Source organism: Amblyomma maculatum, chromosome 10 (assembly GCF_055883805.1).
Source record: "Amblyomma maculatum isolate TAMU_Amacu chromosome 10, ASM5588380v1, whole genome shotgun sequence".
NCBI classification, from domain to species: Eukaryota; Metazoa; Arthropoda; class Arachnida; order Ixodida; family Ixodidae; genus Amblyomma; species Amblyomma maculatum.
Window position 1 is genome coordinate 46,860,319 of NC_139353.1, and position 14,782 is coordinate 46,875,100.

Sequence of the window (14,782 nt, forward strand, 5' to 3'; positions counted from 1 at the left end):
AGGGTATGAATGGCGCACCGGAGTGGCACAGTTTCTCTGGTGGCTTGTTCGGAGGCCCGATTCGTGCCGCTTAACCTTCGTAAGAAATTGCAGTGGCAGAATGCGCTTAACCGCGCTTCCTTCGCGTCGTTCTAAGCGTTTTCGTTTTTGTTTTCTTTACTTGCTGCAACGCCGACTGCACTAGTGTCACGAGCTTGCTGCCAAACCCCGGAAAGCGGCACGCTAGAAAGGCATGCAAGCGCCTTATTGACGGGCAGTCACGACGTGATGCATTTTTCGTTGAAATCGATTTCATTTCCCTCCCTCTCTCTCTCGTGGCGGCTGGCTGACGCACGCCTGGTTCCTTTAAACGGGCCAAACGGGGACACGGCGCTGCCTTGGGAGGCTGCGCCATCTAGTGGTTGGACGCTGCATCGAGCGCGCGCTGAGCTTCTCGGCGGAGAAAGCGTACGGCGCTGGCTTCTCGCGCGTTTCCGACCCGGGCGGCTGTTTACTAAGTCTGATCGTTTGACATCCGCACAAGTGGTATGGGTCTTCCTTCGGCTGCTCTTACGTTGATAATATGCTTCACATTCTGCTGCTTATTTCCAATTCAGATATCAATAAACATGGCTCTCTCCTTTTAAAGACGTGCGATTGCGGACGTGACCGGAACGAGTTGACATTTTTCTCTCTGCATTTTCTTCGCCGAATTGAAGTGCTGGTGTTGGTAGTGCTCGGCTGCTTCAGTACCGCTTGGCAAAACGTTGTAGCGGTCTCCCACCTCACGACCAGGAGGAGGATGCGTTAAATTGCTGAATTGAACAGCCTTCTTTCTTTTTTTTTTTTTTTTTTCGGGAATCAGTCGCCTTATTATTGGTACATGGAGTTGAGTACTGTAAACAAAGACAAGATCAAACAAAAACCCGTTAGTCGCCTTTATGACGTCCTAAATTTTTATAAACCTTTGCGCATTCAAACCGTTCATAGGAGTCCATATATTAAGTTTACTTTATGGTTTGGTTTACGGAGTACACAACGCCTGGTGTTTCACCTCAGTCGAATCGCTTCGTTAAATTGATCTTCGGTAGTTCCTGCTGTATTTTTTTTTTCTCTCGGAATACATATTGTTACGAATTTGCAGGTTACGCTTAGCGTTGTTTTAGTGATAACGTTTCCAGAAAATCCGGCTACTGAGTGAAATGTCGTGGGCATAAATCTGGCGCGTGGCAGCTGGCAGGGCCAGGTAATGATTGGTCGTGGGGTTACATTACGTCACGAGACCACGGGACATGACATAGGTCTTGCTTAAGCGGGATTTCTTTATCTTTTTTTTTTTTTTCTTTGTACCCGTGTCATGGGCCTGTCAAATAATGTGATGGCTTACAACTGTATGCTCAATAAGCGATATATTAGAGGCATAGACTGATAATAGTACTTATTACCCCCCACCTCCCCCGTCTTTTTTTAGCTGCACAGAGGTGGGATTGGAGTTGCTTCATCTTGTTTTTTGGGAGTTCCGATTTTTAAAGCTTGAGGGCGAGAATTGCTCCCATTTTCGGGAGAGATTCGGAGCACAGGCGATGTGTATCAGTAAAGGCTGAGTTACATGTGCACGAGAACTCACGCGACGGCGGCACGCGTCGCGCGAACAGAAATGCATGTGTCGCATAGTTCGTCGCTCGGATCTGCTGAAGTAGAAAATTTCGCTCGTTCGCCCGGAAGTGCATGCGCGACCAGCCAGTAGCATGCATTCTCGCACTTGTTATGACTGTTGTTGCATTCGCAAACAGTTTTGCCGATGATCGCTTTCACCGCGCCGCCTTGTCGCGTCGCTCCCCTTTTCGCTCACATGTAGCTCAGTCTTGACCCAGAAGCGAGACACTTGGACTGTGTAAACTTCCACCAAAGACGTCTTCTCGTCGCCACACTTTATTGGTAGGCCAGAGCGAAGTTGCGTTCTAGCTCCTCGCTCGCTTCTACTCACATTGCCATTTATTCCGGCGCGTGCGGGAGGTCATATGTTATCGTTAACGCACTTCGCCGTTTCTAGTTGGTTTTTATTTTTATTATTTTTTTCTTTCCTGCAAGTTGATAGCCGCGCGCCACGTATATTCGGTCCTGCCGCGCCTTGCGTGTCTCGTCCCAAGCGCAACTCGTTTGCGCTCGGGACGGCTGAGCAGCGCGAGCTGTTAGTGTTACGCTTACGCCGGCAGCCCGCGTAATCGTTTGGTTAAGTTTGTACGCGTGCATGCGTCGCCCGCGAGAGCCGCTTTCGCTGCTGGCGCGAGGGCCTCTCACGCGTCGGTCGGGCGGATTATCGTCGTCGAGCGCGCACGGCCTTGCCGACGGTGCATTGAGAGGTGGGAGAGGTCGACGCTGGAAGGAGAGCGCTCTTTCATCTTCCAAAGCCTGGTGCGGCCGAGAAGCGGTTACGACTTAATGAGCGCCGCCGAGAAGCGGCCGGACGCGCCGTAACAATAAAGCAAGCCAGTACGTGTGTGTGGCGGCGGATCGTGCTGCGTCTGCTGGCTCGTTCGCTTGCTTGGAAAAACGCCGAGGTGAACGTGTGTCTCACTTCCGCGCTCGGAATGTGTGTAGTCGCGGCCCATGAGAGCGCTGGAGTCCGTCTTTTTTTTTTTTTTTTTTTTTTTTTTGTCGCGCCGAGAGCGGCTTTACTGTGCATATTTAACCGGGTGGGATGCCTCCGTCTCGTATAATAATAATCCACTTCGTCTTTTTTGAGTTGATTGTGCTGTTAAATGTTTTTGTGCTGCGATGCTGTGAGAATGCGACGTTTGTCTACGCAGCGGCCAGCTCTTTTGGGTGGATCCATCGTGTCCGTTTCGTTTCGGGTTTTATCTTTCTTATTATTATTTTTTTTTTCCGTGGAGCCACATACCCCGTCCTTATCGTGCGCGGCGCAGACTCCAATTCAGTGCCGTTGTTCTCTTTGCATCCTGGCAGTTCTTGCCGACGAGACCCGGTCACTGGTGGCGTGGCGTTCGATCCGATTTGAGGGTCACCCGTGTACTTGCTTCTTTCTCTGCATTGGGTTGCCAGAAGCGATCTCAATGCGGGACCTGTCTCGAGCGTTCTTTTCAGCCCTCCTCGGGTCGGCCGCATATTTGGTCTCCGTCTTTGGAACTGTTTCGAGGTTGTTCTGACAGTTGCATCTTTGGCGCGGCCATTTCACCTCACGCGGCCTCTCCTCCACTGCATACATTGCACCTCTCTTTTGCGCTCGCGAGGCCCGGAATAGCGTGCCGCAGCCGCGTCGGTGGCACGCGTCAATCGCCGGCGACTTTATTTTTTTTTTCCCTCGCTTTTCGGAGGCCTACTTATCTCCGCTGGCTTCGTATTCTTCGCCGCTTACGCAAGACGTCTCGGGGGATGGACTCGTCCCGTACGGGCGACCTCGAGGCTGACGGGCCGACGGCGCTCACGAAGCGGCGATCAAGCTTGGCGAGGGGTGTGGAAGGTCAAGACAACGCCCTTGGCGGAGGCGAAAGAGATGCCTGTTCGCCGATGAAAGCAAAAGAACACACACAAAAAAAAATTCCACCGGCTTCAGCAGAGCGTACCGAGCCTAATGGCCGGATCCGACAGCGTGTGCTTGCTTCTTCCCACCCGGTCGTGATGCCTGCGGTACATTTCTTCGCTGAGCTCGCCGCCTTATATAACCATGTAGCCACGTTGATTCCACCACACCACCTGCTAAAATTGTGCTTTGTAATGCACGGTTCGGGCTGCCGGTATTGTTACCGGCGTATTCTACGTTGCAAGTTGAGAGAGGTTCATTGGTGGAATCGATAAAGCCCTGGGCGCATTACTTTTCACGCCATCATCGCGCGAGAATTGTTTCTTTTGAACATAAAGTTTCCCCGAGAATGTCTTCGTAATCACGAACATCCAATCGATAATCGTTCGGCCGATGGTCGCTTTGAGATCTGCGTTTTGAACGACGGCTTGCCATTGGGCGTCTGCTTAGAGAACTGCAACTACCAGCATTCCATGCGGCATTGATGGCGAGCTGGTATTCGTTGTGGGGTCCGCTTTTTCTCCCCACACTGCCGCCCGAGTTGTGGCTAGAAAAGCGACAATCGACAACACACGTTCTTTACGACAGACACACCACTGTCCGCGGAACTAGAAGTGCTCTTAAAGGGTCCTCGCACATGTATTCACGATTCAGCCTCACACTCTCGTTATGCTATATATGGTGTTGTGCCTCTGTGAAAGGACTTGATATGCTTATATGCATGGCACAGTAGTGGCAACAGTAGCATCACTGCTTTCACATTTCTTCTGTTGAAGTAGGTCCTAAATAACTAATAATAATAATAATAATAATAATAATAAATTGGTTCACAGCAAAGGGAATGGACAGTATCTGTCACACTTGTTTTGTGGACACCTGAACCGCGCCATAAGGGAAGGGAGGAAGGTGGGAATGAAAGCGGTATGAATAGCTACTTCTATGTGCCACAGAATAGTTTCGTAACAGTTTTCAAAGCATGCTGTTTGTTTTGTCGAAGATGCATTCTCATCTTCATACTTGTTGACACAGTGTGTGTAGGTGCAGACACGTATGTCTGGCTTTTGTGCAATGTGAGTAATCTCTTTTTGTATGCTAACTCTGTCTTCGTTTCTCATCTGTTTGCAGATCAGGGTGAAGCTGTTGTGAGAGGGCCTGCGTAGACGAGGACGGCGGATGTGCATCTTACCAAAGCAGCATGACAGAGCTTGGAAGAAGCCAGCGAGCCAGACATGTGTAGAACTGTGTTAATGTGAGTGTTTCTGTGGACGCACAAGTTACACTTTGAAGGGAGAGAAGATAAAAAAGAAAGAGAAACGAGAAGACAAGGTCATGACCTCTGACCCTCCGGGATATCAAGAAGCCAGTGCTGGTGCCGGTGCAGCTTCGACCACGGGACACAAGTGCACACACACACACGTGCACCCAAAAAAAAAAAAAGAAACACGACAAAAAAGACAAGCTTAGGACAATTTTTTACTAAGGACTTCAACAAAGTGCAAACTAATGTTTGTTTTTGTTTCTCTCTCTTGGTTTTGTTATTGTTGTTGTTGGCGTTTTCTCTTCTTTTATTGTCTATCCAATTTCTCTGATGTCTCTCATCTCTCTCTCTTGTCTTGAACGTTGACGTGAAGTTTGTTTTTCTTCCTTCCATTCTGCCTTCTCCTCTTGCTTTTTCGTGTATGCGAAGATGATGCTGAGGGTGATGATGATGACGACAATGCCATGATGTGAGCGAGCCTTTCTGGAGCAAGGTGAACGAGACGGAGAAGGAAAGGTCCACAAAGTGTGTGCGTGACGCTGATATTCGGGAGGAGCCGAGTTTGTAGACAGCGAAGCTGCAGAGGGAGTGGAGTTGCCTCGAGTCCCGGGCACGACAACGCCCGGCCCGAGGAGTGTTGATGTTTCTGCCCCTCGGCCATGGCACGGAGCCCCGTCAAGGTGCCCACCCATGGCCGGTGGCGGGTATCTGCCTCGGTGCAGACAGGAGTCCACTGGATGGATGCGAGAAGTCGTTGGGGGTTGATGCGAGAGAGAGAGAGTCTCGTCACTAGGACGCACTATAGGGAATCCCTGTTTGACCCTCACCCCACTATCCTTTATTTCTTTTCCATCAGCGGCCCCACCCAAGTGTAGTTTATGGCCTTCTCCCAGTACATTTGTTGCCTTCAAGGACTCTGTTGTAGGCTCGTTAGGCTCTACTTGGTTTTTTCATGGAGACCCTGTCGTGGGACTCGAAAGCCGCCTCTATGGGCCATTACTCTGGGCTGACTGGCACCATTTGCCACCTCAGTGGTCCGGGGAAAAAAAAAAAAAGTGAGTCGCCTTAGGAAGTGTGTAGACGCTGTTCGTTCTTTGACCATGTCTATTTTTCTGTTGGTTCGTTTTGTGACGTCAGTGACAAAGAAAAAAAAAAGCCTTTTTCCGCAGTGTGACGGATGCTTGGCCTTTCAGCCCCACTTCCCCAGTGGAGTGGGGCACCACTTTTTTGCTCTTGGAAAGAGTTCGACTTCAAGCTGTACCTTTTCTTGCCTTCGAAACTCAGGATGCCTCCGTTTGCCAAGGCAAGGTTCGCCGCCTGGCAGAATCCTCAAAACTAGAGGGGTCTGGTGGGGAAAGAAAAAAAAATGATTGAAAGATACACTAAGGATGTAAGCAGGGAAGGATGATGATGTGTGTGAGGTTGGAAGCGACACCGTCTCTGTTGCCAGCGTGCGGACCAAGAGTTGTGACAGCCAAGAGCTGGAAGATCATGGTCCGGAACGTGTCTAGTGTGCTTAGGTTTGTTTCGGCCAAAGAAAAGCGAGATAGAATGCGTCATGAAGCTGTAGATTCTTGCCTGATCGGTCCCTGAATGGTAAGGGGGATCAAGTCCTGTGTGTCTGTCAAGTCTTTACTTTTGACTTAAAGCAAAAAAGAGCCGCTACCAAGCACAAGTTGTTTCTCGAAGAAAAAAAAAAAAAAGATTGCGAGACTACCTGGTGTGGACTTTAATTTTTTTGTCTATGAATATAAATACTATAAATAAATCGCTATATATACACACATGGAAGGAACAGCATGTATTATACTTCAGTATATGTGGGAAACGACCTATCCCCCATGTATTGCATCACCAGCCACTTTAACCCCTTCCCACTCTTTTGTGAGGCATTAAATGTCTGAGAAACATGACCAGCCATGTCCTGTCTGTCTGTCTTGTCGCCTTCACTCTTCGGACTGACGCACCTAGCTCATATGCCATGTAGCAGGGGATTGTACCTGGAAGTGCTACAAGTTGCACATGAAAGTTTGTTGTGTTTACAGTACTGCAGACCCTGAAATGGGCCCTAGTAGGAGGGGCAGAAAATAGTAATATGCAAGTGGTGGTTACATGCACAAAGCAAGCAACAACAACATAAAAATAATTCAGCTATCAAAGAACAGTGTTCTCAATGGCACTCAGGTTTGTTTAATACATCAGAAAAAAGTTCTTTCCAGTCATTTATTGTTCGTCGAAAAAAAAAATAAAGGCTGATACTTGAAAACGTTTGTTCTGGCACCGTGCAGTGTTGGTGATTTTGTGTGTGGCGATGGCTTGTTAGAATAATGCCTTAATTTATTGAGGGACTACATTCTGCTGCGGAATCCCGGCTTTTGCGACATGGCTACAGAATGTTGTCCTAGAGTATAACCTCCTAACTCATTATAGTCTAATGACAACACCACTAAGCAATCACCGAGTGGCCTCCGTGAGAGTCATGGGAGCGGGTCACTTAATGGGTTTTTGGGGCATGAGTTTATACGGGGAGCAGCTTGACATCCCATTGCCACATAGATGATAGCACTCAGGCTCTAGTAGAAGCACCAGGCAGGCAGTGAACAATTTATTGGCAAAATATATCTGAAGGAACAAAGCACAGACGTTTTGTCACTCCCGGCAAAGTGGCTTACATGCATAAAAAAAACCCATCGCAAAATGCATAAACACATTACCACAACACACATACAAAAGAGTAAATTTATATAAAAAACTTGATCAAATTGAAAGGAACAGGAAGTGACATAGCGATAAGTGTATTTTCTTTTTACTCTTTATTTCGAACGAAAGGCTCTCGGCAGTAGGCTGTTCAAACATGCAGCTAGATCAAAAAGACATGTACGCGTGCCATACCATGTTAAGCAGCAAAGAATGCTAAACCAGGGTTTTAGCCTTGGGTCACATACAGGAACATATGGAGTGGTGTACTGGCTGTGCCAGAAATGTTTTAATGCAGCTGGCTCCTTTAGTGGAGCGTTGAAGTTGGCAAGCATTAATTTTCTAAGGATATCAGCATCATTGTCAATGGGCAAGTCGTGCCCAATATTTTTTGAAAAACATAAAAGGGAGTTGACTTGTTTTGCTAGCGGACCATACAATGGCCATGAAGAATGATGCCGCATCTGGGCACACTACACGCAAGACCTTGTGTAACACATTTACGAACAGAAAAAGGCATAAATATTTGATGCTATACCACAGAGATGATACAGTATGAAGCCTCTGGCACCTGAAAGAGATTGGGATTTCATCGATACCTGTCGAAGATCAGGTCACGATATTTAAGTGACCATACTTAATTCAGTTGCACTGAGACCAGGTGGTAATGCAAATAAACAGGGTGACTCATTTTTTTTTTTTTGCTAGATAATGAATGCATTTTAGACACATAACATTGATAAGATTGAACCTAGCCTGTCCATGACCTTAACTTCTCTGTGAAGTTATGATTGCATATCTATATGATTTTGAACTTGAAACCTTAGTAATGTCATCACTATATTCAATCAAAGAAACAAACACTGCCTTTGCAAGAACATATACATTAAACAGCAAATGACTCGCAATAGAACCTTGTGGAACACCGGCTTTGATTATCGTGAAATCGCTGTGGAACCCTGAAATCGATTCATACTAAGCAACTGCAAAAAGGAGCCATGGAATCCCAGTGCTGAAAGCTTATTAGTCGAAAGGTCGTGGCAGATGCTGTCAGATGCCTTAATTACATGCAGAAAAAGTGAGCACACAAACTGGTCTCTTTCAAAAATGCTGAATTTAACGTCAGAAAATTCACGAGGTACTGTTATTCCCTTTCCCGCCATGATGCCATACTGCCAAGGTTGATTAAAAAATTTGGCCATGGTAAGTAGATAATTTTCTAAAATTTTGCCAGTACACGGCAGGATTGAGATTAATCTATAGGTATTCATACAGTTTCAGGAGCCTCCTTTATACAGAGGTATGACTTTTGTATTCATCGAAGTCGGTCTTATACCTCTGGAGATTATAATGTTTAGAACTTACAACTGGACACATTTAATTCAATTTCTGCACGAACCTGAAACCGTAATACCGTCATGACCTGAAGATTTCCTACGTTTAAGACCAGATAGGATTGATATCTGATCATGTTCACTAACACCAGGAAGGAACGCCGATTCAATCTCGCTACAAGGCAGTCGGTATGGAGAGAGTGAGCTACAGAATACACAAGAGCAATAGATGGTTCAGCTCATTTGTTATCCTATAAATATCAGTACGAAAGTGCGAGATATCATTTTAAAGTGCAGTGCTCATTCCTTTCAAGTTATTTACCAACGTCCGTGTTTTTCTGTTAATGAAACTTGCATCGTTAAATTTAGACCGAAAGTGGTTGCGCTTAGCCAAGCGAATCATGCCATTCGCAGGGTTAAATGTATTTTTTTTTTAAATTCGTCGTAGTTAAGAGCAGTTTGGACCTCGTTTTTATCGAACTCACAGAATATTTTTCTCTTTAATGACCGCGAGTAGTTTCGATGTTATCTATTTAATTACTTTACGTTTAGTTGCTTAATTTTCACCACTCGTGAAGGCTCAAGTTTCGTGTGATCGAAAAGTGTCAACAAGAGTATCGTCTATGTCAGCAGGAGGCACGTTCTGTACGATAAAAAAAAATCCAATCATGCAAAGCAATTGGCTAGTCTAGACGCTGATGACTGCGCACAATGGGAAAGTGGGCGGACCTGTAAGTGAGTATCCAACGAACTAGTTAGTAGCGGTCTGCCAGCTTGACCTTAACCACAGCGGTCTGTGCGGACATATTTTGAGTGCGTCTATATGATCGATGCGAGACACAACAGATGCCCCGATAAGAATTCCTCGCGTGTTGGGCTGGGGATTTTAGTCTCTAGTCACCATTGTGCCGACATAATGTGCGATCAATGGCACTGTTATAAATTTTACATCTTGTTGGACTTGTTTGAATTGTGCGAGCAGTACACAAAGAAACCATGTTCAGTCAGTGCAAAATTACAATAGGCGTTGTTTCACTCGCCTGTGAAATGTGTAGCAAGGTTTAGCACAGGAAAGCAAGACGCCCGTGTGCTGTGCGATGTCAGTGCACGTTAAAGAACCCCAGGTGGTCGAAATTTCCGGAGTCCTCCACTACGGCGTCTCTCATAGCCTGAGTCGCTTTGAGACGTTAAACCCCACAAACCAAACCAAACCAACTATTTACTCGCTGGCAGTACCGCTGCAAGAAGTTGACGGTCTTTTTATAACCCTTGATCAGCGCCAGGGGGACATCTTTGGCAGGTACAGAGCCACCGAGTCCAGCGGTAGGTTGGTCGGACGAAATTGTAGCTGGCCTGAGGTCCGGAGATGATCTTCCGGCCTTGTTGCAAAGGCGATAAGGTTTTTTTACCGGTCACTACGCCGCATTGCCTGCAGGACCTGCGAAAAGTAACGCAAAGTTGAACACGAAACACTGGTTTGCCGCCGACTGTCACGCTGTAACGTGTAATCAGCGATTAAGTGTCCCCCTTGTAAGGGTTGCCGCTGTTTACGGCAAAGCTCTGCTTGCTACTCCATGCAACAGGGTGCACCGATCACACAACGAAGGATACTACTCGGACGCTCTGCATCGCCGGTTCTTCTTTTGATGACTGCGATTCATCGCCATAACAGCAACACAGATGGAGGACGCTGCAAAGAAAAATGACTTGTCATAGTTTCTCTAACAGCGGCAGCATTTGTTGGTGGTGTGGTGTACCGTGGATTTCCGCCACGGGTGAGCCGAAGCATACAACATAGTTGTCTAACAGCAGCGCAGGTTCGCAGCAGGGCGGCAGCATTTTGTTGGTGGTGTGGTGTACCGTCGATTTCCGCCACGGGTGAGCCGAAGCATACAACATAGTTGTCTAACAGCAGCGCAGATTCGCAGCAGGGCGGCAGCATTTTGTTGGTGGTGTGGTGTACCGTCGATTTCCGCCACGGGTGAGCCGAAGCATACAACATAGTTGTCTAACAGCAGCGCAGATTCGCAGCAGGGCGGCAGCATTTTGTTCGTGTAGTGTACCGTCGATTTCCGCCACGGGTGAGCCGAAGCATACAACATAGTTGTCTAACAGCAGCGCAGATTCGCAGCAGGGCGGCAGCATTTTGTTGGTGGTGTGGTGTACCGTCGATTTCCGCCACGGGTGAGCCGAAGCATACAACATAGTTGAATGCTATGCCGCTCCGGAAAGCGACATACAAGTTGTCATTGTATCTCGAGTGTGCCCTGAACATTCGTCCTAAAGACTACTTGCTGGATACATCCTTGGCGTGTCTGGATTTCGTGTAAGCGCCGCAAATCATCAAGACGTGGTTTCACCTATGCTATCTACCGCCGGCAAATGTCCTCACCGGCGAGTGAAGTTGTCCTGTGAGTATTCTGCATTCTCCTGGAACTCAGTAACGCCTTCAGATAAAATAACGGTCATAAAACGTGTACGCAGCTACGGTGTGATGTATCGACTAGACTTCCTCTACTATGCTGTGGTCGCAGTCATAACATTGTTCACAGGTATTGTAATATAAGTCGCTGGAGGGAGAATCCAGTCTATGAAACGGTCCGCAGGAGCAAGTTTTAATATTTTTCTGGCTGCTGCCGGAGCCGACTCTTCTATCAACGAAATCGGGTGGCGCATATCAGTAAGCTTCGCCTGTGTCCAGCCAGTTAATGCTCACGATAGATAATTATCACTGATGTCAAGACGTATCTCGCACCGGTGGGCGATAGCTACTGACAGGCTGTTAAAAGATGCGTTGTCGCGCTTTGCGGGCACGCTTCTGGCGGAGGTCGAAAGAATACACCCGTGACTAGTTATAATGTTGGACGTACCTGTACGACAGCAAGGAAACCGTTCGGCGTGCTCACTTCGCAGATATAGGAAGTCGCTATACATCGTAATCAGCGCGATATACGATAGTTATCGTTGTGACACCACACTTTTATCAACGAAATCGGGGGGCGCATATCAGTAAGCTTAGCCTGTGTCCAGCCAGTTAATGCTCACGATAGATAATTATCACTGATGTCAAGACGTATCTCGCACCGGTGTGCGATAGCTACTGATAGGCTGTTAAAAGATGCGTTCTCGCGCTTTGCGGGCACACTTCGGGCGGAGGTCGAAAGAATACACCCGTGACTAGATATAATGTTGGACGTACCTGTACGGCAGCAAGGAAACCGTTCGGCGTGCTCACTTCGCAGATATAGCAAGTCGCTATACATCGCAATCAGCGCGATATACGAGAGTTATCGTTGTGACATTTACGATGTCGTACCTGTAAACCGTGGTGACGGTGGCTGGGCGTTGACAGCTGACCACTGGTTGGTGCTCGTTAATCTAGATATCTAGCCAGTCGATGACAGTTATCCAGAGCGCTCAGACATGGCGTTTCGGTGTAAACAAAGCGGAATCATAGTACAGCTGTTGTGTTTCAGGCAAGGCGCCTGCGCGGTTCTAATGTATGTTCGGCTGCGTTTGAATGCAGGAATCAGTGGACGCCAATACCTGTTGTACACTTATTGACATTTTTTGATCGTTCCTGTAGTGCCGCCTCAACCCTCAAAAGCATCTCGCGCACTGTGAGACTGATCGATGTCGATGAAGTGTGGAGGCCTTATTCATGCGCGTGATCTTTGTGCGTTGTTACTTTCCATTTTTTATTTCATTTATTTCATCATTTCTTTACCTTTACCCCTCCAGTCATATTCTTTTTTGACATGTAAGCATACTTCAGAAACTTTCTTTGCTGCCCAATTCTTGGTCTAACCCCCTGTCTGGGTACATGCCATATGTTATTTGGTCAACAACAACAACAACTTTGCAATCGACATCAGGATCGTGAACGGGATCCATAGAAAAAATGATGTGAAAGAATCGGCGGCTGTTAAAAGATGTCTGCAAAGCCTGGCCGAAGGTAGCTTTCATTTCGGCTGTTGTTAGACCGGACACCAATCGTAGCCAGTTATCACGAAGTCCGCGCTTACATCATATTTTGTTGATGACGTCGCCAGTGTGTCCCGAGTTTAAACCTGAGTGGTGCAGAAAGTGTTTCCAACTTCCCATTCGAATTTCTCGGTGACAAATGCGTTTTTGTTGCTAGGCAAGTGATAGCAAAGCATCGAGATGCCGAACTGTCGGATTCTTCTGACTACAAAAATTTGATAGAGATGTTGTCAGTGTCATTTTATTGCAGCAGAAGCATGAACTCGGTTTAATGAATAGAAGCGATTGCATAGGTATGCTTAGCGGAGGTCGCGGCGTACCGTGAAAGGCGTAGCACAGGTCGCTAATTACTCCATAATCGCTCCATGCCAATTGATGTGAATCAGGGCTCGTACAATGTAACCGGTCCTTTGCTGTGATTCTGTTCGTCAAGCCAACTCGCGATAGCCTAATGTGATTTAAAGATGAATCCGTCAGGCTGGACTAAACTGTTCTGATGTAGTTCGCAAGACGGCTGTGCACGTTAGGTCAGCTAGCCAAAGGATTTATTTACCCTGCGTCGTCATTCTGCTGCAGACAAATAGATATATTGATGTCGGGAAAAACTGATTTTTCTGTCGGGCGGAAACGACCAAGATAACCCTGAAATCTTTCTAGATGTTACCTCTGTGTCATGGTTGCGGAATAGTGCGATGCAGCCTCGATATCGATCTAATGCTTCGTAGGATGAAAATTTGATGCCCAGCTTTGGCCTATTCTCAGCGCCAACGATTTCAGCATGTTCTGGTTAGCTCATGGAGGCAAATAACACTAAAGCATTTGCATATCACTGAACAGAAATCTAAAGGTCGCTAACTTAGTGTTGTGTACAACATTTGTGAAAAATATGCAACCTCTGTTAAAAGGCTATCGTACTCACCTGTGGGAAGCTTATAGGATTTCTGCGTGGTCGGTAACTGTAATTGCAAAAGTTGACGCAACCAAACTAAGTAAATGCAGCTGAGAACTCGGATGACATCACATGCCTTCTTGATGAGTCTGAGTCCTAAGTGGCCTCATAATGATTTCTCTTCTTGGTCAAAACTATTCAGTCACCAGGTCGTTTTGCTTGTATTCAATACGGTCTGTAACGGGAGCATTTCGTGAAATAAACATCAGTCGTCATACATACATACATACATACATACATACATACATACATACATACATACATACATACATACATACATACATACATACATACATACATACATACATACATACATACATACATACATACATACATACATACATACATACATACATACATACATACATACATACATACATACATACATACATACATACATACATACATACATACATACATACATACATACATACATACATACATACATACATACATTCGCGCGAAGGGAGCAGAATCATCCTTGAATATCTTTTAACCGTAGGAGTGAGCAAGCAATTATACCCACTCATTTCACTCCTCTGGCAACGTAGGCGCCGCAAAAGGCTGCTGAAGAGATTATGACAGACGGTTTCCTTTTTTTTTTTGACTGGGTATGAGTTGTTAACGTGCAAACGTGATGTCAATTACAAACAAACATATTGCTATGACAGGATTCCGTTCATTGCCTGTGCGGAAGCAAGGCGGAAGACGGAAATGGGGCATTAAGCGATTGGCGCTTAGAGCGCATTCAACGCGGCAACGAGAGCGGCCTTGATGGTGAGGTCCTTCCGGAGCTTTACAAGGTGTATCACTGTCACAGCGGCCCGGGTTCAGCTTAATGCTCGGCGGCGGCAGTTTTGCATTCGATGATGGTGACACGGTATTACCGAGGAGCGTCACACCGCTGTATTGAATAATCTGGGGTACTGCTTTATGACCCATGCGTGCAACAAACACGGGAGGAGAACAAAATATACAATTTTGCATGACAGGGCAGCATGAATGGCTCCCGTCTGTGATTCCTCCTGTGGATCGTCATT

At 46.7% G+C, this 14,782-nt stretch overlaps 1 protein-coding gene across 3 annotated transcripts in view; it reads left to right on the forward strand.

The window, feature by feature from the left end:
• Reph (Regulator of eph expression) overlaps nt 1–6,691 on the forward strand; it is a 122,445-nt gene extending 115,754 nt beyond the window's left edge. For all 3 annotated transcript variants that reach the window (XM_084582690.1, XM_084582688.1, XM_084582691.1), the window contains one exon: nt 4,646–6,691. In XM_084582690.1, coding sequence (XP_084438816.1) covers nt 4,646–4,666 — 21 coding nt within the window. In that variant the 3' untranslated portion in view covers nt 4,667–6,691. The remainder of the gene's footprint in view (nt 1–4,645) is intronic.
• The last annotated feature ends 8,091 nt before the right edge of the window (nt 6,692–14,782 follow it).